This window comes from Camelus ferus, chromosome 1 (assembly GCF_009834535.1).
Source record: "Camelus ferus isolate YT-003-E chromosome 1, BCGSAC_Cfer_1.0, whole genome shotgun sequence".
NCBI lineage: Eukaryota > Metazoa > Chordata > Mammalia > Artiodactyla > Camelidae > Camelus > Camelus ferus.
The window spans coordinates 73,945,235-73,963,541 of NC_045696.1; the positions used below are offsets into that span (position 1 = coordinate 73,945,235).

At 34.2% G+C, this 18,307-nt stretch overlaps 2 protein-coding genes and 1 pseudogene across 2 annotated transcripts in view; 1 reads left to right on the forward strand and 2 right to left on the reverse strand.

Annotated features, from left to right (window-relative positions):
• The window catches only part of CCDC39 (coiled-coil domain containing 39), a 138,701-nt gene extending 132,977 nt beyond the window's left edge, over positions 1–5,724 (forward strand). The window contains exons 21-26 of the mRNA XM_006183749.3: positions 2,081–2,240; positions 2,667–2,773; positions 3,495–3,635; positions 3,781–3,960; positions 4,106–4,191; positions 5,410–5,724. Coding sequence (XP_006183811.2) covers positions 2,081–2,240; positions 2,667–2,773; positions 3,495–3,635; positions 3,781–3,960; positions 4,106–4,191; positions 5,410–5,563 — 828 coding nt within the window. The 3' untranslated portion in view covers positions 5,564–5,724. The remainder of the gene's footprint in view (positions 1–2,080; positions 2,241–2,666; positions 2,774–3,494; positions 3,636–3,780; positions 3,961–4,105; positions 4,192–5,409) is intronic.
• LOC116666881 lies at positions 1,438–1,537 on the reverse strand (annotated as a pseudogene).
• A 2,670-nt stretch (positions 5,725–8,394) lies between the features above and the next one.
• On the reverse strand, positions 8,395–18,278 carry TTC14 (tetratricopeptide repeat domain 14). The gene is given in 13 exon segments (XM_006183750.3): positions 8,395–9,710; positions 9,712–9,925; positions 10,862–10,971; positions 11,887–12,004; positions 14,049–14,171; positions 14,275–14,394; positions 14,808–14,879; positions 15,325–15,480; positions 15,791–15,920; positions 16,017–16,101; positions 17,053–17,252; positions 17,358–17,482; positions 17,970–18,278. Coding segments are annotated over 13 exon segments (2,313 nt in total). The 5' UTR covers positions 18,131–18,278; the 3' UTR covers positions 8,395–9,011.
• Positions 18,279–18,307: the final 29 nt, after the last annotated feature.

The following is an 18,307-nucleotide window of genomic DNA, read 5'->3' on the forward strand; positions in this document are numbered from 1 at the left end:
ATTTCCCATTTTTATAAGACACCAATCATATTGGATTAAGGCCTCCCTAATGACGTCATTGTAACTTAATTACATCTACAAAACCCCTATTTCCAAATAAGATCACATTCTGAGGTACCTGGGGGTTGGGACTTCTTAATATTTTTTGTGAGGAAGCAGGTCAACACACAGGCCTCATTTTTGGTCCTGCACTGGCCTCTTGTCTATGTGGCACACATGGTTTTATATTTCCTTTTACCCATTTCCAAGTTCCCTTGTCTTTATAAGGAAATGGTCCAGTTCTGATCACAACTGAATGAAACCATCAAATGGAACTACTAGAAAATTCTTTAAAATGTTGATTTAAAACATGTAAGTAAAAATGTCTTCCAAATATCAGCTTTTCTAATCCAAGATAAAAGGTAAATATTACATAATTTCTGATTTCGAGGCAAATGGGATCATAGAGATTTAGAAATTTAAGGTATATATGGAATTAAATCAGGAATTTGTATAAATGAACAAATTCAACCCCTTCATTTGACAAGTAAACTGAACTTGGAGTAGGGAAGTGTATCATTTAATGTTGTTCAACTCACTCATAGGAAATCCACAACTAAAACCTAGCTGTTTTGATTCATTCTAACTCTTTCTTTCACTATAGTATATTTCAAATGAAATGTTTGCTAATTCTGGACTCAAAGGAATTAGATATAATTTATCTAATAACTTAACTTTTTTTTGCTAAGCTTTTTTTATTATATGCTATTTGCTATAAAAATATATGTAATATATATCTTGAAGCATAATAAAACAAAGAACAGTGAAAATGTTAAGAATTGTAACATTACCACTAAAACTTTTCCAGTGACCATATTCTGGTTTAAATGTACATACTTGAGACTGAATAAATTAACCAATGAAATTATTAGTTGATTTTGACAAAAAGTGGGTTTTGGCACTTTTAAGTATATATGCATGCTAACCCTGTAAACCCGTAATTGGAGAAGTTCTTTGGAACTATTTTGACACAACTCTAGAAGGCCTAGCCCAGTGACACAGTTAAGCTGGAAAGTCACTGAGTATATCCACTCACTGAGGAATTGGTTTTCAGCAGTTTTTACACTTTATTTTTTCTAGCCATGTTTATCACAATTATCTTTCTCTAATTAAAACTATTTTTAAAATGTGGTAAAATATACTTAAAATTTACTGCTTTAACAACTTTTAAGCATACAGTTCAGTGGTATTAAGTATATTCATATTGTTGTGCAATCAATACCGAAATCCATCTCTAGAACTTTTTCCATCTTTTAAAACAAACTGTACCCATTAAACATTAACTCCCCATTTCTCCCTCCCTGAAACCCGTAGCAACCACCATTCTACTTTGGTTTTTGTAAATTAGACTACATGAGATACTGCACAGAAGTGGAATCATGCAGTATTTTTCCTTTTAAAGATATGGGACACTTCACAAATTTGCATGTCATTCTTGCACAGGCGCCATGCAATCTTCTTTGTATTGTTCATTTTAGTATGTCCGATTGAAGCAAGCACTCTAATTCTACTTAGGGATGTTGAGATCATACTTCTAATAACTACTTCTAACAACACACATAATAACTCTACTTCTAATATACCTGGGTTTGAAATGATAAGTATTTACTTTCCTTGCTCACCTCTTTTACTTCTAAGATTTAAAATGAGAAAGTGTGCTAAGCCTCTTTCAGGCCAGAAACATACATTCTTTTTATTTAATATTTACTTTGAAATCCCCTTCTAGCTAACCTTATTTTTCTTCCCAGTAAAATTTATACCTGCTTAACTTTTTGGTCATTTTTGTTGGAGAGTTTTCACGTAAGCTTTGGTTAGTTACTACATTTCCATCACCATTTTGTATCTATATGCTATATTTGGAAGGCCTTGAGGATTTGTTCTTCTACTCAAATCAAGTACAAGAAATAAGTGCTTGGTGCTGCATGTAAGGTCCCAAGGCAAATTGGTACTGTTGTCAGTTAAGTATTTCTTGCCCTGAAAACAGACATTCTCCCCCATGATAAATACTTTTAATCAATCAGTTCTATTCTGTATTTTATAGGCTGCTCAAGAAAAAGAAGAACTTCAAAGAGAAGGTGACAGTTTGGATGCTAAGATCAACAAAGCTGAAAAAGAAATCTATGCTCTAGGAAACACTTTGCAAGTGCTGAACAGTTGCAACAACAATTACAAACAATCTTTTAGGAAAGTGACTCCATCTAGTATGTAGGAATTATTCAAACTTCTAATTGAATATACATGCAATGAAGCTGTACAGTTATTTATTTAAAAAAGAGGAACACTATGAGACAAGGAAAACAAAAATGTACCATGTTTGAGTCGGAAAAACTGATCACCCCCACCTCCTGTAAAATAAGTGCTAAGGTGTTATTTCCATTATTAGTTCTAGTGATATGACATAACTTCTCTGGGGAATTAATTTCAAATCTGAAGAAAATAGCAGCATATTGGCTGCTCTGTGTTGACAAAATAAGAATAGTTATTTCATGCCCTGTTTTTAACAGTTAGACATAAGGAATTTAACCTTTCATAACAAAAAATGTTAAAGGTTTAATTTATTTAAGACTTTAAGGTTGCTTTCTTCACAGCATGTTAAACATTTAAAGTAAAAATTCCCTAAATTCCAGGTGATGAATATGAGCTAAAAATTCAACTAGAAGAACAAAAAAGAGCTGTTGATGAAAAATACAGATACAAACAAAGACAAATCAGAGAACTACAGGAAGATATCCAGGTAAATTCTATAGAATTTAACGATAAGCCCTTAGTAAAAGTTAACTACTGTTATTATTACTCTATTGTTTTCTTGTACAAAGACAGTTTTTTAGAGAAGTAGATAGTAAGAGATGTCTCATTTAAGTGAGAAAAAAACAAGAGATCAAAATAGTAACTAAATTAGTTAAAATTCCAAGGCTAAGCACAGACTGGATCCGTGACAATTACCTGTTAATTAGTTGATAAATCATAGCTAGCTAATTATGATCTACCCACTAACCTTTATTTAGTGAACTTTTATTTCATTTAAATCCTTAAAGATCACCTTAAAGATTGTTCCTTAAAACAAAAAAGTTTGAAGGATATAAATAATTTAGTAGAAAGTAGTTACTAAAGTACATCACTGAAAGAGAAAACAATGTGCTTCGTAAGCAGGTTCTATATAAAAATTTAGACTTTTTTGGCTAATGAAGTTGAAGGAAAAGGTCTGAATTGGGAATCTGAGAACTGTATACTTTCAACAGTCATTGTTTGAATTGTTTATTTTTCTCTCAATTACCATAAAAATACTTTCCAGTGGAATTATATACAAAACTTAATCCATAAAACCATTATACTTATCAACCAATAGAATGTACATTATATACAAAAATAAATGAAAATTAAATGAATACTTAAGTGGCAATTTATAAGTTATTTGATTCTAACCAATAAGTATGTTAATACTTTATTTTCTGCAGAGCATGGAAAATACTTTAGCAGTTATAGAGCATTTAACAAATAATGTTAAAGAAAAATTATCAGAGAAGCAAGCTTATGTACGTCAACTAAGTAGAGAAACTGAGGAGCAGAAGCCAAAATTAGAGAGAGTAACTAAACAGGTATTTATAACTTTTGAAAACTGACCTGTCATATTTATATTTTTTGGAGTTCCAAATGATGACCCCAAATCCTCCTTCATCCATTAAAAAATATTAAGTTGTGGAAAATAGGTTTATATAATAATTGACTACTATTGACCAACAGTATGCTAAGCTCACCAAGGAAATCCGTCTTTTGAAAGACACAAAAGATGAAACACTGGAAGAACAAGACATTAAACTTCGTGAAGTGAAACAGCTTCACAAGGTCATTGATGAAATGTTAGTTGATATCTCAGAAGAAAATGCTGAAATCGGAATTATCCTTCAAACATACTTTGAACAGGTAATAAGAATACCTTTTAGATAAAAATATTTCTTAAACACTTAATGAAAATAAAAAATTTATGGCATTCATCATAAAGTGAAATCTAATGAGAAATACTCTAAAATGCAGTGGTACTAACGATTGCTATTGAATCTTCTTCCAGAGTGGTTTAGAACTACCTACAGCTAGTACTAAAGGCAGTCGTCACAGCTCTAGATCTCCTTCACAGACTTCACTGTTATCAGCAAGGTAAGTGGAAGGTGAAAAAACCCATCTCCTTCCATACAACTCTCATGGCTTCCAGCCTAAGTGAACCCAGCACCTGCACATTGCCGCAGCTGTGGGACCTGCCAGTGCCAGTGCTCTCCTCTGCATTACCTGCCTTCCTATGTCAGTGTCGCATACGCAGGAAACAGCCAGCAGAGCCAGACTCTTTTCTTCTGACTTCTGTCTGGTGTTATCATTTCCATTTTGGTGTAGAGTGCTTTGTGACTCCCAGCTATTTCAGTAGGATAAAGCAGGGTGAAATTTTGGAGGTTACATCTAGCATGGTCAACCCTGAGTAGGGGGAGAATTTATTAAACCATAAATGGGCAACTTGTCTTTACAGACATATAGAATAAGACTTTTATGATTAAAACCCATTGTTAAATCTTACGTAGTCAGACTTTTATGATGCTTTATTTTGCTAAGAAGGAAATTATTCTTTACTTCTGCAGTTTAGTTTTATCCAGAATTCTATAATCAGGTAGACATTTAGTCAACATCCTTGTGCTTTAACAAAATAAAAATTATTAATGATCATTCTAATTTTAAAATTTCCAATCTCCTACATTTACCAAGTTAGAGATGTCACAAAGGGGCTTCCCAAAAGATAGTGTTTAAAAACATAAACACCCCACTTTCTTTGTAAACATGATGAGCAGCCACTTGAACATCCCAGTACTTTCATATAAATATATATATTTTAAAAACTTAGCAGTTAGAATTGTATGGCTAGTTATACTTTTCAAATGGACCCACCACTCTATCCGATCAGTAGGCCCCCTCACTTTCTTCTCGTCAGCTTGAATTACATAACCTATCATTTTAGTCACTCTTGCCGGCACTCAAATTCCCATGCCCGTTTTTGTTTTTATGTTTGATGAATTTTGCCAACTTTTAATACCTAATGATTCTACCTTTAAATTGATTATAATGAAAGCACTTTTCATATAGAAATACATTTGTTGAACTGTTTTTTCTACTAGCTTGAAACCTTGTTACCCTTCTTTTCCTTTTTAAACTAATTTCTTCATATTATTAATGGTCATGCTTTTAAAATTTATTATTAGCATTATTAATAGTATATCTTTTTTGATTCTTTAATTACTTGTGGGATTATGGCATCTTTTGCCATTAATAAGGGGGTTTCTGCTAAAATATAAATTTTGAATTAACTTTTCAGTACTTCTGGTTTTATTCTAGGTCATCTAAAAGTACAAGTACTTCTGCTTCTCAGACTTCGATTAAAGTATTAGAGCTGAACTTCCCAGCCTCTCCACTAACTGGCAGCACTTCTAGACCAACTAGTGCTAGCAGTGGCTCCAGTAATGGTAAAAGCAAAAAAAGCACCAAATAAACATTTTAATCTCTTTTTTGAACAAGTTGTAAATGCAAAAACAAAAATCTCATAATTTTAAAATAGTATATCCCACTCTATGCTTTCGGGTGCCGTACATTGGTATAGAGGCCTACTGAAATAGTGTTAGAGGAATGAAATGACCAGACAAAAGTTTTATCCAGTGGAAAATATAAAACTGTTAAAAATGATTTAAGAGTCATTGTACTATATAGAGTTTATATTATTACTAAAATTCTCTTTTACCCTAGAAGATCTTGAAGTTAGCTTTTATTAAAAGAAACATATTTTCTTTGTGGGAAGAAATTTGTTGTTTCTTCTTTTAGCATAATTTAAAAATTCTTAGCCAAAAAATAGCATTATCTTCCCTCAGCAGGAAAACGATTGGTAGGAAAGAGAACCACTATATAACAATGAGTGCAGCTTAAATTTCTAGAAAGTAGTCTACTCTGATCTTGAAAGAAGTTACACAAAGATTTTGCTCTCAAGATGCAGCCAAGAATGTATTTTTAAGATTTCCCTGATTTAATAAACAACTTCAAGACAGCTAGGTGTGACTTGACTTGCAATAGGAATTTCATAAATTTGCAGTGAAGGTAGACAACCAGATTAAGAATTAGTTATTCTAGTCAATACTTTTATTACATATGCCCAACATTTGGAACTCTTGGAACAGAGTGTGAAGGATGACTATGTTATAAAATTGGTTTTCAAATAGATGTATCAGAATCTATATACTTAAATAAGTACTGTCTCTTTCAATCTTTGGGAAAAAATATTTGTTATGACAGCTGTCATTGCTTAGAACTGTCATTTGCAATTCCTTCTGAAAGGCAGGAGTGGTGTAAACCTGTTTCTCCTGATCATTATTTGAGTATTTTATTATTATTATTTTTAGAAATAGCCAGCAAAAGGCATGGCCAAGTCCAATGAATAAGATGGGTAAAAAGCTGAATTTTTTTGGTAAAACATTGTTCTGATGAGTGAGATTTATTTTATAAGACCTAAGAATTGATTAATCTTATGGTCACTTTGAATGTTCACTAAAGTTCTTATTTTCCACCCTACAGTACTTTGTAAACTACTTGGAAGTTGAAATATTAAACACCGTATTTAACGAATCTATGAAACACTGAAGGGATTATGTCTTACTAGTTCTGTGACCTTGGGAAAGTTACTTCTCTATGCTTTCTTCCTCATTTATAATATAGAGACAGTAAGTTACCTCTATCAAGTTTATTAAAATAATCAGGTATTATATATAAAATGCACAGGTCCTGACACATAAGAATTGCACAATAACTTCTACCTATTACTGAGTCACCAACCAGTCTAGCACAGTATTTGTGGAATGGTTAGGTTCTCAGGCCAGCAGTACAAGCCTGCATTTAACTCTTACAGTAACATTTCCAACCTCAGTGTAATGTTAAATGGTTAGACAATGGATCAACCCTGTTATCTCCAAATGCGAAGTCATCTTAACATTCACCTGTTGTGTCAGAAAGTCATCTACTTATGGAAACCAAGATACAGCCTGGGTATGTACAAACTATAGACATAATGATGTTAAGGGGAAAAAAAATTGCTTAAGATACCACTAGGGATTCTTAATAAGTAAATCCCCCCCCCCTTTTTTTTTCTGTGATGGGTTTCTTTTATGTTTACGATTCATATGTCCTGGGAAAGCAGCTTTGGGGAAGATGCAATTTCTAAATTTAGGCAGGCTGTTATGTAAGTTACTATCCTAATTTTTTTGTACCTGAATCTAACAGTAAACCACAAAGATGCTTTGGAAAATGACAATGCTGGTTGACAGTGATGCTCAGAGATTTTATTAAAGTGTATGTAAAATTCTGAAGCTGTACTACACATTCCTAAAAGTCAAGGGGTATGTCAAGAGACAGTTTCCACTCTTTAAAAACACCACTATGTAGGACTAGGTCGGGATGATACCAGAGCTATTAATACACAGAAAGAACTGGAGAGTCCCTTCAGATCAACTTGTTGGTGCAAAGACTGATGCCCAAGTGACTGATTTCTACTGCTATCATCTACTGTTTTTGACCAGAATTTCTTTTTCTGTTCCATTGCAAAACAAATTTTAGCTTTTTTATTAGGCTCCCATCACTGAAGTCTAAAGGTTTCAAATAGTACACATCCAGTTGCACTTAAAAGTTTTGCTATTTTACTGTTGGCAAGAACTGCAAGACAGAACAAGGACTAAGTGTCTTCTTCCTCTAACATTCTCTCACTTAGACCTTTGTAGATGGATACTCATATCCCCCAACCCACCCAGTCCAGTGTCATCATGAGTTGGAAAGGTTCTAAAACCAAGTGTAAACACCTATGACTTCTATTTCTCTCTCTCTCTATCCCTATCTATACTGTTTTCAATAATCTGGGGAAGATCCGTATGATACAAGTTCCTTTCTTCTTCAGCTCTAGTTGCTGAAATTTATCCTGAGCAAAACGTGGCTCTGTCAGCTAGTAATTTATTCAGACTCTGAGAAAGGAGGCATCAGGGGAGAGGTGTTAAGGAAGAAAGCGGAAATGCAGGACAGCTCTAGGCTATTTAAAAACATCCCAGTGCCTTCCCAAATGGACATGAGCAATATTAGGACAGTTTTCTAGTTTCCTATCCCTTAGTGGAAAACCAGGTTTATAGTGTGCTTCTCTTGCTGTTTTTGCTAACAGGATTCTTTCCTACTCTGATTTATTCTTGCCTGGAATGTAGTCTCTCAGGGTCTTGCCAATAGTTAAAGAAATTTTTTAGGGCTATACTGCTAGTAAGAAGGGAGAAGAAAAAGAAAAATGAGCAAAATGGGCCCCTATTCAACTTTCATGGCTTTATTCCTAAGAAACTTGTTAAACAGTCGGTACACAAACCATTTGAATTAAATGAGGCTTTAGAGGTCAATTAGACAAGACAGACAACCTGTCTACTGTTTTAAAGTTATGCAAAAAACTTAATATTTAAACAAAAGACTATAAAATGGTACTTAAGAAATATTCAAATGTATCTTTTAAAAGCCAAGGGATTTTAATTTGACAGGAGAATGAAGTAATATTGATAAAAATGATCCAAGTGTTGAATGCACAAATTTAATTTTCTCTCAAACAGCAGGATAAGGTGGACCCCCAAAATTCTCATACATAAGAAACACTACTTTGAGAGTTATCTTTAGGTGAAGAAGTTTAAATCATCTGAGTAAGAAATACTGTACATAAACATACTCATGAAAAGCCTAAAAAATCAAGCTGTTAAAAGGGGACCTACAACTGAAACAAATATACTTTGAGAATAGCTATAAAAGGCATCTGATTTCTGCAATCTCTACAAATAAAATAACCTTAGGAGCAGAGACTTCTGCACCAGACTGTTATAACTACAAGACTCAAAACTTTCATTAAAAGCCTTTAGTGTAATGGTGCTGATCCCCTTAGCATATTAATTTTTTGGCTTATTTCCTTTTTCTTTCTCAAATGCAGCTATCTGATTAAATATATTGAGTAAATTTTGAGGTAAATTTTTTTTAACTCCACTTTCTGAATGCTGTTTGCTATTTAGTCCCTCTTCTGGAACCTCTGTTTTATCCTCCTCAGAATTACCTTCTCTTTCATGTTCTCCTTGATTTTTATTTAGTTGGTATCTTTGCTCATGTCTACTGAAGTCACGTGATCCAGTGTAAGTGTATTTTTTATATTTTTCAACTGACTTCCAAGAGTAGTCCGAGCTTGCTGGTGAAGTGGAACATCTCATGGAACCAGGCTCCCACCTTCTATAGTGCTCTTTTCTTCCTTCTATCTCTTTTTCAAATCTTCTGTAACCATAAATTTTCATCTTGTCCTCTGAATTCCTATAGGACTCTGAGGAATCTCTTCTACTAGAAAAATGTCTTTCGGATTTATATGGCTTTTCTGTTTTGCTACTACCTGCCTGAGTTTTAGAGCTATTATAGAAATCTCTTGGATCTTCAGACCTACCTCCAAAATCATCCGGAATTTCAACTGAAGATGAAGAGAGAGGGCATCTATCTTTCTCTTTTACCTGTTTCTTTTGATATGGTAACCTATCCTGCTTTTCCAGTAGTTTTTCCACTTCTTGTTTTTGGTTAAGAAAAGATGCTGAAGTATTGGCTGGAACAGGGGAAGCACTCATCTTTCTTATTCTGATCTACCTGATTTGAGGATGACTTAGCTGAATGCCTTTTGGAACTTCGAGAAGACTCTGAGCGGTTCCTCTTATGTTTCTTATGCCTTTTGTGACCAGAAGAGGAAGAGGATGATGAAGAAGAAACTGATTCATCAGCAGAAGAAACACTTGATGAGGAAGAAGTTGATTTTCTTCTTTTTTTCTTTAGCCTAAAAAAATGTAGTTAACTCATCAGATATGTTGAGTATAAAATGTTTAATTATCCATAAAGATTTTAGTTCTGTTCTAACGATTTCATAAAAGCTATGCCTTAGATAAGGAATTATTATAATAATCTTAGTTACTACAGAATCCAAGTTTATCATTACTCATGGGTTTTGGGGAAAAAATACTTGTGTAGACAGTTGTCACTGTAAACAAATCCATCATTTCTGAAAGACACAGTGACACTTCTAATATTACCTTAAAAACTTAAGACCATCTGAACACATAAAGGAGAGAACTGAAGTTTTATATTTGGCCACCTCTGGTTCATAGTTTCTCCACCTCAGCACTATTAAAATTTTTGGCCGAATAATTTTTTGCTAGGAGGGTAGTGTGGTGTTGGGGGACTCCTACATCACTGTAGTTGAGCAGCATCTTTGTCCTCTACCCACGAGATGCCAGTAGCACTCTACCAGCTATGACAACCAAAAATGTCCCCTAGGGGACAAAACCGCTCCTAGTTGAGAACTACTGCTCTAGTTCTAAAACATTTCTACCTAAAATACAGATAATTAAAATAACTTATTATATATATATATTTTTAATTTTATTTTTTTAACAAGAGGTACTGGTTTTAGATTAAACCCAAGACCTCATGCATGCCAAGTATACACTATACCACTGAGCTATAACCTCCCCCACTAAAATAACTTATTATATATTTTAATTATAAGGTTATTTATTTTGCAGAATTCTAGCCTTAGACTCCACTTTGCATTATCTCTTTTATAAAAAAATTTGTGGTGTACACATACTTGCTAAGAATTACTGATTATGACTTGAAGCACTTTTATTTTTTTACTTACTTTACCTCCCATATGGCACTTTGGTTCAACTCAGTACTTGCTTTAAGTTAAAGAATACTGAATATCATAGTTTACCTTTTCTCCTCTTTTAAGAGCTTACGCAACTTTTCTGCACTTGTTTCTATTTTCTTTGTTTTCTGCTTTTCTTCCTTTTCAGCTTGTTTTTCTCTTAATTCCAAAGATTTCTTTTAGAACCCAGATATCGGAAAAAACCACACGTTAAAAATAGCAGAATATATAAAACCCAGTTTTCAAAAGACCGCCCCCCAACCAGAAACCGAATGTAGTATATCCAAATCACCATTCATCCAGCATTAAACAAATATTTTTAACATATAAAAATTAATCACACAGGTGTTTGGCATTAATCATTGGAACAGCCAGAACAGAATTGAGGACCATATTGCAGTTGGTATTCCATGAAAAAAGGGGAAGCCATTGCATTGGTACCCATGACCCAGAATGCACAAAAGAGAAAAAAATAAAATACACAAAAATTAAAAAAAAATTAAAATTTAAACAGGACACAAAGTTTATAAATAAAATTCAAAGAAAGTCCATTAAGGTGAATTGAGGAAGGAATCACCACGTTCAAATACAAACCATTTAAAAAATAGCACAGCCCAGGTGGATGCATGATTACATAAGAAATCATTTTCCAGTTTGAGGATGGGGATGAGCAGCACCAGATGTCACAGACACAGCAGCAATGGTCCAATTCAGAAGAAAATGCATGAGAAAACATCATCATCAGTATTACAGGAAAAGACAATCTAAAATATTTCTCAAAAAAGGTTTTTTATAATTAGCTCAATTACAGTAACAACCCTGAATTCTATAACCACCAGGAAAGCTCGCAACGAGGACAGTTCTCAAAGCCGCATACCAAATTTAGACAACGGGAATTTTCTCATGGGGTTATTTTTACTTTTGAGCATTAAAACTATGAAGCTATGTCAAACCCAATTAAGAAAACCTGTATCTGAAAAAATTCGTAATGCCTTAATTAAGTGATCTATTCTAATCTTCCCCAGAAGAAAGTTAAGTTTTGGTACTAATTTCAAATATCACTAAATTTCTAAGAGGAAATAAAGAATCACCTGCATATATTTATGAAGCTTCTGCAAAGCATCCTCTGCATCTTTAAAAGTTTCATCCAAAGCCAAAGCTTTCTTATAGTAACTTTCAGCATTTAAAAACTTTTCTTCTTCTTCTAACCTAAATTTGAAAGGAAAATTTAGCTTTTTTTTTTTTGGTAAAAATAAGAAGTCCTCAAATATGCATATGGGGCAGAGGATTGATTATATGAGAGAATTTATTAGGGAAAAACCATGTGTAACAAATTATTTTCCAAATTGAACAATACTTAATATGCTTGTTATTGCCTTTTAATTTTTTTTGCAAAAAGACCATATAAAACCACATAAAACAGAAAAACAGAACTCATAGGTACAGAGAACAGATTGATGGTTGTCAGAGGTGGTAGTCGTGGTGATGGAGGGGTGGCCAAAATGGGTGAAGGTGGTCAAAAGGCATAAAATTCCAGTTAGAAGACAAAGTCCTGGGAATGTAATGTACAGCATGGTGACTATAGTTAATAATACTGTATTGTATATTCAAAAGTTGCTAAGAGAATACTTCTTAAAAGTTCTCATCACAAGAAAAAAATTGTTAACTATGTATGACAGATTTATTGTGAACTCTTCACAATATACACATATATTGAATCATCATGCTGTACATAGCCTGAAACTAATAAAATGTTATGTGGCAATTGTATCTCAATTAACCAACCAACCAAACAAGTAGGAAACCATTACTGGTAACTAAAGCCATGCTGTAGGTCAAGTATTGGCACTGAAGTATACAGGACATGAAAATACATGATCAACTGAGGTCCTGTGTAAACTTAGTATGATCTTGATTTAGCCCAGAATTATACAGACTGACTTTTCCTAGTAATTTACAAAGAATTTTCTACAGAAAATTTTCCCCCAAAATTCACTGTTAAAAGTTGGAAATACCAAGGCATATATGTATATCACAACCAGCCTATAGACAGAATAATTATTAGATCATGCTCACAAGTCTCTGCTGTGAAAAGTCAGAATTAGAAAGTTTGGAAACAGAGCTGTGAAAGGACTTTGCAAAATAGTTTCAGTTTTTAGAAAGAAGGAAAAAGTAATTATTATAAAACAAATTTAAAAAAACCAGTGGCTTCAATGTGATCACTTCTGTGTCAGATTGGATGAGGGGAATAAGGGACCAAAGACGATTAACATTTCTGGCTTGGATAACAGAATAGATGGCATTGCCATTCACTCAGCTAAAAAAAAATCAATATGTGAATACTAAGACAACCATATCTAAGTAGGTACTTGCTATGTATCTAATGAGAAAGTGAAAAGCTGTTCCAATCACTTAGGTCCAAGTAGAAATTCATATCGGTTAAAAACAAATATTACAAAATTTCATTAACATGGAATTCTGGAATGATCATACAAACTGGAATGGTCAGGCAAATTCATGAAACAGAAAAGAGATGATTCTATTTTAAAAAGTAGTGAAAAGATGCTATTAACTATAAACTGGCCTTTAATTATTAAAACTGGTTATTACCAAATTATTTATATTTGAAGTATTATGTTTCTTCAAAGCATTTTATGAATTAGACTAGTCTGTTACTCATTAAATATTTACGATACAACTACTATGCCAAGTATTATGCCAGCATCTTGGGATAGTAACATAGGTTATAGGGTTTGTTTTTAATGTTTTGCTCTTCCATTTAATCTAAGTTTGTGGTTTTACTAGACAAAATAGAGCAAATAAGCTGAATACAACAGTGACAACTTATTCACAATTAACTATAGAGTTCTCAATTTATATTTCAGGCATTATATTACTAGAATGATGGAATGAATTAGAAATTAAATTTCTTTCTATTAAAACAAAAACTTCTAGTGCATGTCTAAGAAAAGAATATTACCTAATTGCTTGTACCTTTACTCTTCTATTTCTATATAACAAGAATTAATATTCAGAACAGTGAACTCAAGACACTAAAATATCTCCAATCATAAAGAGTCTAAGTAATAAGTAAGGAAAAAAGGACTAAGAAAACATTTTCAACCAAAATTTAAACTAAGGGTATCCGAATTAAGTTGAGTTAAAGATGCTATTTCCTTACATTAAGTTCAAGATTTTATAATAGTTGGTTGAAATATTAGATCCCTACTATTGAACAAAATCTGACACTTACTGCCCTCCTCTTTCTACAAGTGTCTGGCAGAGGTATTTTCTTGCATTCCTGTGAGTTGGACAGTTTTCCAATGCAAGCTCAAAATCTTCTATTGCTTTGTTCAGACTTCCTTTTGTTGCATATCTATAGATATGAAAAAAATTAGAGGAATTCATCTTGTAAGCTATTCATAAATCTTGTACACATTTATGTTGTAAATAATCCTTAAAACCCATGACCCACTTACAATGCTCCACGAGCTACTAATGCTTCCACATTTTGTTTGTCTATTTCCAGAGCCTTATTGTATTCATTCATAGCATCCACATGGCGTCCAACCTTAAAATAATCAACTCCAATCTTCACACTAAAAAGATATTTGTCAAGCAAACGTAAATATTTCACAGACTATCCAAACAAAATGTTACCATGGGTAAATTTTTAAAGCATATCAAATTTAGTTAATATTTAGTCTTCGATATTCTCAATATAACTAAAAGCATTCTGTCTTTGGATAATTTTATAACAAATATTTATGAAATCCAGATACCAGTATACTAATTCCTTTTTAAAAAAAATAAGAAATGTTGGCTAAAACTTAAATTTTTAAAGTTTATGACATAACACCGTTTACACCTGTAAAATAGCTAATGTCAAAAAGGTTATCAATTTGAATTCATTTATAAACAAATTTGGTCTTAATGATGACACAAGCATGCTTGCCTTACTTGAACCTTTTAGACTAGATAACACAATGGTGGAAAGACAAAGTTTTCATACCATTTTAAAGCCCAAGATGCAGACTGTTTCTTTCTTAATGCAGAAGCAAAATCGTCTTCAGAGAAATTTTTGCTATTAAAGAAAACAAAAGTCAAACTGTAAATGCTTTTTTGGGTAACTATATTTCACTCTGCCCAGACAAATGAAAACTGAACACTAAAAAATGAATCCCAAGCAAGAAACTGGTATTCCATTTACAAAGCAAAATTCCTGAACCCTCAGGAATGACTATTACTGTTAAATAGTATTTTTCTTAAGCATACACACAAAACTGATCAATTTTCTGCATCTTTCTTCACATCTTGTAAGTTTTTTCTGCATCCTCTTGGTCACATGATACACATCAAGCAGTGTTAAAATACTCCATTCCAGAAGGAGATAGGATCACCTAGTTCCTTCAAACTTCGGCATATTGCTGCCATCTGGCTTAGGATAATCAAAAATGTCCCTCAGTTAAGTAGCTTTTGACCTCAGCACTCATCTCACCACTTAATAGAATAATGCTTATTTACTATACCTCTGGAGGCCTCTCATTAAAGACGGTGGGTTGGATTCATCGATTCCTAGTTTTCCTAGAAGGAATTCAACTACTCCTGGATTAACAAATCCCAGGGAACTCTGCATGATATTCTCATAGGATTCCAAAGAATTGCTATTTAGTTCAACGCTTCTCCTTGAGAAAAAAAGAAAGAAAATGTATGATTAACACAATTAGCATGTCCCACTTCTATTCAAGAACTAACATTATCACATAGGGTTTAAATACTCAGACCATTTTTGTACATGAAGGTGTGGCATTATTGTGATTTGATTCCTTTTATCAAGTTTGAAGAAATTAAAAAGTTATAAAAATAAAACAAGCATATTTTGAAATAAGAGAAAGTAAGATTCTACTTTCTTGTTAGAAATTGGACAAAATTTGTTATTTTTTAGCCAAGAAGCAGTTTTGCAATTAACTTGTTGAGACAATGTGGATAAATTACCTGTAGTACAAAGGAAGTTCTTCAGAACTAATTACACCTAATTTAATACCAGATAGGTATGGTGGAAGAGATGAGCTATACAGAGATACTGCAAGCTTTTCATGATATCTGTCAATATCCTTGATTCCAGCTTTAAAAATAAGAAAATTAAGTTGATTAAAAGGCAATGCAAACTAAAATAACTATGACAACTGTCACTTTTTACTAACATGATAAAACTGATCACCTCGAATGATGTCACCAGTTTGATAATATGATAAAGGATCGCCGTGGTTACTGAGAGAAGGTACATCTCTTAATGGACACAGAGCCTGAAATGAGAAGTATTTTAAAACACCAGACATTCCATTCTTTGGTAGGAAGTGTCTTCTTTTATTCTAGTTGTTCAGTAGAAACAGCAAATAGTTGACAGGAACATTAAGGAAACAACTAGCACCCTAAAGTCTAAATTTAAATAAGGATTTTAATAATTTCTGTGCCCAGACACAATAAAACAATGGTACTGTTCAAAAACTAACATCTCATGAAATTTGCAATTAGTTTTAGGAACCAAATGTAAGTATGGATTATGAAACAAAAAGATACTTTATGCTTGTTAAATATAAAACTAAAATTTGTCCAGAAAGCACGAGTTCCAATGAAAATGAAATGTGAATTCTCCAGAGTTTAGATCTGTTATCCAGTTTGTGATACCTTCTGCTTTTCTTCCCTTTTCATCTGCCTTTTATATTATCAAATCCTTTAAAGTGATATGTTGAACCTTTTACATTAAAGTGACATATTACTTCAAATTCAGGTCTATTCATCTTGGGCAAAGTATCTCATTATAATGTACAAATTACTTAATTACTGTAAATATATAAATAGGACAGGAATTTGTTTCTAAATTATCCACATGCAAGTATCTAATGCTGAATACTAAGTAATTGAAGATGTGTTCAGCAACCTCAGGCTACCAGTCAATCTTACCATGTCCACTGATATCTCTTGGAGCATTTGTTTTAAAAAGGACCCCACGGGTGCCAACCAAAGGTACCAAAAAACCCCAAAAACTAGAAATGGTGGAGGAAACTGTAAATAACTCTATTACTACTAATTTTTTAAAAAGAAAAGGTGCTTTATTTCTCTCCAATTAACACTTATTTAATTCTCAAAACTATGTCTGCAGGGTACACTTAATTACAACTGATGCAAAGACATAATTCTTGCATTGAGATGACACTTTATCAAAATCAGAAACAACTGGAAAGTGAGTAACTTACTGTGATTTCTAAGTGCGATATATCTCTCATGATGCCACTGCCTAAACAAATCAACACCATGAAAAACCCAAATTCCCGAATGGAACTAATTCTTCCAATCACTATATCACCACGCTCAATATCTCGGAAAAATAGCTCTCTCCGGTCCATACTGGGTATCTCCATGAATTGCTCTAAAGGTGGCATGACTGCATAATGATCTGAAAAAATAATTAACAAAATTACTAACAATAGCTTCCTGTTCTGCTTCATCTGAAGTGCTGTTAAACCAAACCGCAGTCAAAAGATTTTAAGACTAAACTAACCTTCACTGTCTTCATTAACTTCAGAAGCTGTAGGTACATCTGATTTCCAGGAAAGTGCAAAAAGCAGATCCGCTTTTTTGGAAATGAATTTTTGTATTTCAATGTTGTCAACTCTCTTCTCTTTTCTTAAAAAGAAGCAGAATTTATGAAAACTGGTTTATCTGCAAGACCTTTTAGTACGTGCAAGCTTCTGCTCACGGCTTTCATCGCCCAAACGGGTCCAGTCTAAGCTCTTGGGCGTACATCTGGCCGTACATCCTCCAGGAAAAAGTTTTAACCAGGGATTCCCTCATTCGCCAGTTTGTAGGTGGAGGGCGGGGAAACTTAAAAAGTGCCACCCGCGCAGTTCCAAATAGGAACACCCGAGGGATTTTAGCTAAAGAATCCGCATCTTTGCACGCACTACCAGATTTAAAAAATTCAGCCCGCATCCCGCATTGCCCTCACACCAGGAGGGCGGACCCCTCCTCCATCCTGCCCTCCGAACCAGCGCCGCAGTCCTAACGTGCTCATGGCCACCGCTCGGCTCCTTCAGGACTCAGGACGCTGCGGTAGTGGAGCCAAGAGCTGCGTCCCCTCCCCCGTCTCGCAGCGGCGCCGCCGTCCCATTACCTGCCCTGTAACTGCTGCTGGGACGGCGGGCCCCGGGCAGGTTCGGCCACCGACCCCAGGAGACTCCGGAAGTGCGAATTGTCCTGCTGTTCGCTGCGAAGCAGGGAGAGCAATGACGGCCCGTGGAAATTCAGTGACTGCCGCAGAAGGTCCCGGTCCATGGTTGAAGATTGCCGGGCCCAGTGACTGATGGGCTGCCAGCCTCCCGTTCCGTACCCTCTACTTCAGCCGGGTGGTCCCAGCCTGGAAGCCGCCGGATGCACACATCACAGACACTTACAGACTGGCCTCCCGGAAGTGTTCTGGGGCCGCCCTCAGCTGCGCCTCCGCGGAGCTCT